Genomic DNA, 9,271 nt, shown 5'->3' with positions numbered 1-9,271 from the left:
GGTACGCATTGGCGTAAGCTTCGCACGACTTTTGGCTATGTCGCGTACTTTTGAATTGCAATAAGATCTATTCGGCTGCGTCAATAGTCAATACAATACGTGTTACTGATGTATCGCGAATAACGTTCAGGATCAGCGCAGTGTTAATGGTTTATTTTACGTTACGTTTTTACGGGTTTATACGTTAATGGATTATTGGTCCTGATTGATCTTGTCCATTCGGAACCGTTCCGAACACAGCCGCCTATTTTATAACATTTCCCAACACACCCGCTGTGGCGCGGTGTAAAGGATTGGCCGATCGCACGATAGATGGTGTTTCTGCTTCATAAATCTTTGATCTTTGATTTCCATTTTCCAACCACTTAAAACCTAGGAGAAACCTTTTTCTTAATTATTAATTGGAACATATCGAGAACAATAATATTAAATCAATTATGGTAACTATTGAGTTTTGTGCTTCATACCGAATCATCGAAGATTAATTTAATTATTTATTTATCTAGTTACCTTTGTCGCTACTACGTACAGCCCAGAATCATCCCATGGTAAGCATTTTTTACTTTTGTTATTTACAGCAATAAAACTAGTGTTTCAATATTTACAGTTAGTGGAATTGAAAAATGGGGAGACTTACAATGGCCACTTGGTGAGTTGTGATAACTGGATGAACATCAATCTACGAGAAGTAATTTGCACCTCCAAGGTAAAGTACTTTCATTTAAGATAGTTCCGTCATCTGTATCTGTCAGTGATATTCTTGAATACGATCATAAGGTTTTACATATAATATTTAATGAACAAAAATACAATTTCTTTAGGATGGTGACAGATTTTGGAGAATGCCTGAGTGTTACATTAGAGGCAGTACCATCAAATATCTTCGAATTCCAGATGAAGTCATTGATATGGTTAAGGAAGAAGTAGTTGCAAAAGGTCGTGGTCGCAGTGATGGTAAAGGAAGAGGTGGAGCCCAAAGAGGAGGCAGAGGTGGTAGTAGAGGTATGTTTTAAATGCCAAAATTTTCTCACTCATTATCAATTAAGTTAATGGGGTATACAAAACAATTTTATTCGTAGTCTTAATATTGTTTTAGTCATGAATATTATTGAACAAGTACCAAGTTATAACAGTATTATACAAAATTTTCTGATAATGGTCCAATGGGATAAATATAGTACAATCACTTAATGCTCAAATGATTGTACAATAACTAATGTATGTTTGACTTCTTGTTAATCTCATTATTCTAGAATCATGTTCAGTATATCGTAGCTTTATTTTTAAATTACGTCGTTTCGTGTCATTTGACGAATGAATAGCTAAACATCCTATCTGCACATTCAGGAATGCCTGCTCTTATGGTTTAAAAATGAAATCTATCTACTATGTAGAGGTTTATAATTTGTTTTTTATTGATTATTATTTCAAGAGGTACATGCCGCGTCTCTTACTTGAATACTGATAATAAATTAATTTTAATATTAATTAAAAATAGGAATTTATAAAATTAATTATTTAATCTTTTCACGTTTTTTTATATTTTATTTTAACCTTCCAAAAAAAGTTTACAGTTTAATGAAGTATAGTACTACCTAGGTAATGTTTCTCAGTCGTGTACATTATTATAACTTACATTATTTCCTTTTACTAAGCGTTAGCTTATCGCAGCTACACGAATGTGCGTCAAACTCAAATTAATAGTTAATGATTGATTGAATCGATGGGATTATTTTAATTTTATTATTTAATATTTTTATTTTAAAACATATAGGCTTCGTTGACGTATAATATGGAGCATGCATATTCCTATTGATATGATATAAAATTATTCTTGTGTTGACCATCAGGTTCTTTTGGTGCTTCAAGAGGTCGAGGCGCGCCGTCGGGACGAGGTGGTGGTGGTGGTGGTGGCAATAATAAACCCCGTGGAAAGTAAATAAACTTGTCAGAATGAATGTATGAAAATAAAAATATGGCCAAGTCTTGATTTATTCGAGACGCTTTCTGTTTTGATAAAAAGATGGAAGCACTTATCTCATTCTTTCTCTTCACATTAATTTTACATGCTTAAAATAAGCCCATAAAACCTTTAGGCTGAAATACACCAAGAAACTGAAATATTTAGAAGAGAAGAAGCCCTTGTGGACTTGTAATAACACGCTGCACCTTCAGCTGTTTTGCTGCATATTTCATAAGTCAGTAGGTGCGGCGTAGTAAGAGTGGATGTGTCGGATCGTTCGTTGCCAACTGGCAAAGCGACAGCGAAAATCGTTGTTAGCACAGAAGATTCAGATGCCCATTTTTAATAACGAATGAAAACAAATGTTTTGTTTTTGCAGAAAGTTCGGCGCGCTTAATAAATGTCAAATGTGTATACATATTTTGAAGCATGAAAGTTTTTCGTTTGTTATAGATACTTTCTGCGTTATAGATACTTTGAACTTGAATGCTCACCAAATTCAGTACAAAAGCAAAAGCCATACCACTAATTTTAGAGCGACACCATAATACATCTTCCATTTTCTCGCTCAGTTGCATTCGAACGTAAAATACAATTAGCTCGTAATTACGATTTAGTTCTTAATTATTTGTCAGACGTTTGCAATAGTAAATTCGCCTTGCGTATCCGGAGAAGAAAAAAAATATATAACAATAGATAACCGATGGAAGAGAGATCTCTTGCTGCTAAGGAATCTACGGGGTGATAGACACACGAGAAAACCCAGGAGATGCAATTAGTTCTCCAATCTCCATTTCTCTCCTGTGCCTATGCACGGATACAACAGCAACGAGATGCCCGGAGCCAGCCAGCGCAGCCCCTGCTGTTCGCGCAGCCAAGCCCAACTTGGGCTTTCATCTCTCTTCGTTTTCGACATTTTCTTTCTTTCCTCCCTCACTCTCTCTTTCTTGTCCCTCCCTACCTTGAACCGAACCAGCAATTGACTCTTGTTTTAAGGGCCAAACACATTTTAACTTTGCCAGTCCTAAACCCACAGGAAACTCCCTGACGAAAAGAATGGCTAATATAGAACAGTTAATTGATCTCACAATAAAGTCATTTTCTTCTACTATACCATCTATTCAAGGCCTATTTATTATGTTCACCTTGAAGGAGAGTATTTATATGCGACGTTGTCAGACTCGAGTAGGGGTGAAAAGTGTTAATCATTAACCTTGAATTACACCAAAAAAGGAACCAGTTACTATAAATTAAATCGACGCATAACATTCAAAAGCGCCATTCAAGCAAAGGGCCTCGATAATAAATTAAATGTTGTTTTTCCGAGGCATAGTCAAGTTGCGTTCTTCCACTAGGCGATACCCGGCGATACCCTCTAGTAAAGGGCAACATCCTCTCTTCTGACTTGATATGGGGACAAAATCATGACACTAGAAACTCGTGAATAGAGCGTTAGTCGAAATCCTTCGCTAAAGACCTTTTATTGAATGGAGAAAAAAAGTTTAGTGAATAGCTTCAAGGAATTTTCGTAGAAGCGCCTTTTTCTAAGTCGTACGGAAGGGTGAAAAAGCTATAAGCCCCTATGAAAAAAGGCCTATTCCAGTGCGAGGGGATTTCAGTTGGAAAATAGAAACGAAATGAAACGATGGGGAAACGAAGGGCTTGAAGCTGCTGCTGCTGTCTGGGGGTCTGCTGGTTTAGTGAGGGGGAAACAGATGCGAAGGGGAAGAGAACGTTACAAATAGGAGAGAGGGAAAAATAGGCCTCCCTTGTAAAAAATGAAAAAAAGTTCCGACTTTTGACGCCCAGTCAATAGATTTACTACGATGCTTTCTTTTTTTCGAGCTTTTCGTCTTTCCTACTTCTCAAATTCTCCCCCAAGAGATTGTAAAGAAAATGATTCCTTCTTTGTTTCCAGTTTTCCACTTCTTTCGAATGCCGTAGGATCTTCGCTCTGCATTGTCTTTTATACAGCATTCCCAGAATAGCCCAAACTGACCAAGTGAATGAATTAACCTCCTATATACGTGAACTAAAGTTTTTGTGTGTGCCAATTGTTGTTGATTGGGGTGGGGGGATTATCTGTGTGAAAGACAGCAAAAGGTAGCCTGAGAAAAATTGGTTTCGCATTCCTCGAATGGGTCAATTGTTATTGTAGTGGGGTAGAAAATGTGACCGCCAGATGGCACTGGATGCGCAGTCGGGCAGTCGCGCGCTGCCGCCATCTCCATAGTTACATGTTAGTCTTGAGCTAGAGTTCTGGTAGTAGTGTAGTGTTGTGTTGACTCTTGTATATGATGCTTGTTTCTCCTCGTCATTGTAGCTGCTGTCGGCGGTCTCGTGTTATTTGGTGAATCTCGCCATGTTGGGCGCGTGTTGTGAATATCGAAAAGACGCCCGCAGGTCGTGCCATGAGCATCCCGCGTTTCTCACTATCTCATTTCAACAAGGTGTCCTCGCGCCGATTATGAACCTTTATTATGGCCTATCATGCATCTCATAGAAATAGAGTGGACGGAGCTCGCCAGCCGCATCGGTCAATCAACAAACACAGCAGGCTCACTACTCGTCGAACTCGCACAGTGCTCCAATGTCTTCTCTTATTCGCATTAGTGGTATGATACTCGTCCTTATATTATAGCCTTAACACACTTTGTTCCCCCCCCAAAATTTCATTTGTGGTTTCTTCTTTTTATAGTGGATTGATACGACAGAAGGCAGGCGACACAAGCGCCCGGAAACTTGCAGCAAACCTGACGTAAGTCGATTCCATTTTCGATACAATTATTTGTATCCAACGCACGCTTTGCCGTTGCTCTAATCCATTGTCGTCAAAGAAGCTCCAAGCGAACAGGCTACAACATGAAACGCTAGATTGAAATGGAAACCCGTCCAACGCAAGGACTAACCGTGTGTTGTGGGTGACACTCGGGTATTATCATACGTGTTTCCCGCCTACAATTCACACCAAACTTTTGGCGGCCATGTTGAATGTAATGCGCGTGCCCAACTCCCCGCAAGGAAAACACAAGGTGTAGGCGAGTGACGGCTCGATTCAGATGTCGAGCACACTTACACGGCCTTATAACGTCCCCCCTCGCACATGAGACTTTGTCCATACCCAACTTTGGTTTCCATAAGAGAAAAGTGAAGAGGGAGGTTGGGGGGAGGATGAGGAGGAAGAGAAGGAATTTTTCAAAAAACCTGTACTGGTTCTTCGGTCGAGAAAATGCGTGTTTTATGGCAGGACTAATTTCTTGACTTTCTTGAAACAAGATTAGCTGCATAGATGGGAAAAATTGCCAATCAATAAAACGCAAGACTTAAACTTTTGGGTACCCTACCTTGAACCACAAAATTGTAGGCCTTTATGGTAATCATTAAATGTTGTGCATTTCCCCTGGTTGGTATGGAGCCTGGTCTTGGGATCCATGTATGGCGTTGTCTGCGCGCTTTCACCTTAAAGTCAACGTTAAGGTGAAACGGGTCAACAGTCGTTTGTCTGCCGTTCACGAGACCCATGTTCGTGGTACTTGCAACACTGGGGAAAAAAGGTAGTTTTCTAACATCAAACCTGTCATATTTCCACTTGAACTAGAAGTTGAAAAAATATGTCGAGTTTACATAAATTTTCTCACTTTCAGTTTTTCGTCTCGACTCCGTTTATGGCGTTATATTTCGACTTTCGACTAACGGCATTAGTAACGAAAACTTTTTTCATGAAGAAATGGAACGTTGGCCATGAAAATTGGTTGCTGTTAGCTATAAAATAGTCGTCCTTTCCATTCTTGCTGATGCATGTGTTGAAAACGATTTAGACACATCGACCTTATTCTTTATTGTAATGAGAAGTTGGTTGTAAAAATCTCTACAGTTTTGGCTGGTGCTTACACACCTGAGGTAGGTAGACGAGGTTTTTAGCGTCCCTTCCTATCTGTTTAACGCAGGAATTTTTATTTCTTTTAGGCTGGATGAACAAAGACTTTTCTAGTGAAAAGCATGGGGTGTCGGATATGCGTCTCTCATTTAGTTACAAAACACACAAAGACTCAGTCTTCTAGAGATACCATTTAAAGATTTGTTTTCTCGTTTATTGTTATGAGAAAGGAATCAAATAACCAAAACAATGAGAAACTTATACATGGAGAGATGAACAATATTATGTGTATATGCGCATTTCATGCTTGAAAAGCGTTGAGAAAGCTACACTCGTGACGAAACTTGGAGTAATCACGGCATTCGTGTTATCAAGTGGCATTAAATTTTGGTTTTTTCATTCAACACGACCGCTACGAAAATGAGAAAATTTACGTAGAAAAAAAAATAAATAAACGGATCTTCTAGGAGTAGGGTTTATCTTTTTTTTTTTTTTCGTTATAATCACTTAATGGATTAGAATTAACATACATGAGAGGTCTGTTGTTTAATTGTCCTCACTTTCTTTTCCATGAATTATACAGAATGGGCGCAGCACCTCCTTTCTCTGGCGAATTGCTGCTGAACCGCCATCATATTTTTTCGGGACAATTCATGTACCTTATTCCCGTGTCTGGGACTACGTGCCTGAAAACGTTAAAAGAGCATTCGACGCCTCGGACGCAGTTTTTTTCGAACTGGATTTGACGGATCCCAACACCATCAGCGCACTTACCAGCTGCCAGCTCTTGCCAGTAAATTTGCCCAATTGGAATTTCAATATTTCTCTGTTTAATTCATTATGTGTATAGGCGGGACAGAGTCTAGGGCAAGTTTTGCCACCCGATTTATACGCACGGCTTAAACGCCATTTAGACTACGTAAAGGCTGTGATGCCATCGTGGATGAGTCCTGATCAGCGAGGACGAGGACTCTATGCAGACTACCTCTTCAGCGCCATCACGGGCAATTGGGAACGAAAACGACCAATCTGGGTCATGCTGATGGTCAATTCGTTGACAGAGAGTGATATCAAGTCGCGCGGTATCCCCGTTTTGGATTTGTATTTGGCTCAGGAAGCAGAACGACGAAACAAACGGATGGGAGCTGTCGAACGAGTTGAAGAGCAATGTGTTCCTCTTAATGGACTCAATTATTCACAGGTATTTTCCTTCTTTTGTCAGCACTTACCCCCTTTTTTTTTAACTTTCGGGTTTTAAAACGTGTTTTAGGTTGTTTTTGCTCTAAATCAAACTCTGCACCACCAAGAATCTCTGAGAGCAGGGGACCATTCAGCGCCCTATACTACTGATGACTTAATCAAGCATTACAACTGCGGCGACCTTAATGCTGTTATTTTTAGTCATGACACAGCTCAGGTAAACGTACTATGGCTCGGTTTAAATAAATGGGCATTTTAAAAACAAAATCACACATTTTTAGGTTCCATCGATGACTAATGTAACCTTGGCTCCTTACGAGCAAGTCATGGCGAAGAAAATTGACGAATATTTTCGACAAGAACTAATATTCAAACGTAATCGCAGAATGGGTCAACGAGTGCTGGAACTCCTTGCCGCTCATCCGGATAAAAGTTTTTTCTTTGCATTCGGTGCAGGTAAAATATGCACGTACGAATCATTTAAAACTATGAAGCTTTAATATTTTTTTTGCTTTGGACAGGACATTTTTTGGGTAATTATACTGTACTAGACGTCGTTCAAAGTGGTGGCTATACCGTCGAGCAACTAACATCTGATCACAAGATTCTTAGGTATGTTTTGTTGTTTGTTTGTCTAGTTTCCTAACATAGTGTAATTTTGAACTCCACTTGGATGACCTAGTCTTGCATTAAAACTTGCACAAATTCAGACTTTAGTCCAAAGCTGTTTTGAATTTTTTCATCCTTAGCTTTTAATATTGTGCACTTGTAAAAATGGTGATCCAATCTGGAAACGATTCATCTTGAAACCAAACACTTTTAAAGCGAAACAAACCTGACGGCGCCCAAGTCGTGACCACCCTGAAAGGTTGCCCACACTCTGTAACTTATTGAAAGCTTCGCCGAAGAAAGTATTCTCAAGTTGTGTGGTCGTGTTTATTTGGACTTTTGAAGAGCTGCAACTTCTTCTCTTAGACCTGTTTATTTTACAACACAGTTTGTGTTTTTCAAAGGACGTTGTGTTTATATTTTCTTCGTGGCGATGATGTTTAGTTTATGGTCTTCAGTTTTCTTGTTTAATAATTGTTTCTTGTTTTTAATTGAAGGCATCGGAAGAAGCAAAGTAAACCTCGCCCTTCGCTTGTACCAGAACCAAGCAGTCTTCGAGACTTTTCGACACACTTGAAGTCAAATACGCTGGATAGCCAAGATGAAGAGTTTTCACAGAACGTACTAGACACCCAAACAGTTACCCGCGTTGCGACCAACACTACCCGGACGCATCCACACGATTCTTTAAAGAAAACTACTTTTCGACCGCCCACACTTTTAAGAACCAGCCCAAATTTGGTAGCTGCCGCAGCTGCAGCTGCGAGAGAGGCAACAAATCAAGATCTGGCTGGGAAATACCGAAATTTCAATGACTTATGGGTCCGCTTGGAGAACGGAGGTCACTCTTACATTAGGTAACACTATTTCACATGATTTCATTCGTAGAGTCTTGATTTCTAGTGTTGTCGTTTTTGCAATTCCAATTAATTTCTTGTGAAATCGACCTTTCCTATTGATACAGCTCTAACCGTTTGATAAGTGAGAAACATTTAGATTTTTACTTATTTTCTTTTTCTTTATGTTTTTATGACACAGAAATTTACAGCCGTCAGAGCCGTCGTCTACGAGGATGGAAGATTCTTTGCGGGTCTGGTATGGATTGCGACCGAATCGAGCAACTTCAGATTCACTTTGCCAAGCTTTATGGGTCCCTCTCTTTGTATCTATGCTGTTCTCCTTAACAAGAGCCTGATATATCATGAAACGAAGATGCTTATTTTTGTGTCAGAATGTAGATTCAGTTTTTGAATGCGATTTCCTGCCAAATACTCATTAAGAGTTATTATCCATTGTCCAATGATGCCCAATTGTCCAATGTCTATTATCGAGATATAAGTTAGCTGTGGTTTGAATATTCGTTTATTATGTGTCAATTCTGTTTGTAGATAATTTGTACAGCTCAAATGCACTTTGATTTTGTTTTACGCATAATATTCTCCTCATGATAATTAAATTTATTAAATGCATTCGTCTTCTTAATTCAGTGTGCGTAAATGAAATGCGATACTTTTATTTATAATAGAGATAATTACGGACTATTTATTTGTTTTACTAAGATAGGGAATTAGTAATAGTAATAAATCTGAAAAACAGTAAATTTGGGGGCATTTTCAAATAAT

The 9,271-nt window shown here is 38.9% G+C and overlaps 2 protein-coding genes across 2 annotated transcripts; both read left to right on the top strand.

Moving 5' to 3' along the window:
• The first annotated feature begins 292 nt into the window (after positions 1 to 292).
• On the top strand, positions 293 to 2,121 carry LOC124205075 (U6 snRNA-associated Sm-like protein LSm4). The gene is made up of 5 exons (XM_046602391.1): positions 293 to 440; positions 507 to 548; positions 608 to 706; positions 822 to 1,002; positions 1,851 to 2,121. Exons 1-5 carry the CDS (start codon positions 438 to 440, stop codon positions 1,937 to 1,939), a joined length of 414 nt encoding a protein of 137 aa, XP_046458347.1. The 5' UTR covers positions 293 to 437; the 3' UTR covers positions 1,940 to 2,121.
• Positions 2,122 to 3,901: 1,780 nt separating this feature from the next.
• LOC124205072 (metalloprotease TIKI1-like) lies at positions 3,902 to 9,118 on the top strand. Its single transcript, XM_046602386.1, has 9 exons — positions 3,902 to 4,578; positions 4,662 to 4,721; positions 6,424 to 6,633; positions 6,691 to 7,041; positions 7,111 to 7,257; positions 7,322 to 7,496; positions 7,562 to 7,652; positions 8,147 to 8,506; positions 8,688 to 9,118. The coding sequence occupies exons 1-9, from the start codon at positions 4,444 to 4,446 to the stop codon at positions 8,842 to 8,844; spliced, it is 1,686 nt and encodes a 561-aa protein (XP_046458342.1). The 5' UTR covers positions 3,902 to 4,443; the 3' UTR covers positions 8,845 to 9,118.
• Positions 9,119 to 9,271: the final 153 nt, after the last annotated feature.

Source organism: Daphnia pulex, chromosome 10 (genome assembly GCF_021134715.1).
Source record: "Daphnia pulex isolate KAP4 chromosome 10, ASM2113471v1".
NCBI lineage: Eukaryota > Metazoa > Arthropoda > Branchiopoda > Diplostraca > Daphniidae > Daphnia > Daphnia pulex.
The sequence above is the reverse complement of the archived record's forward strand: the minus strand, read 5'-3'. Positions and strand labels throughout refer to the sequence as shown.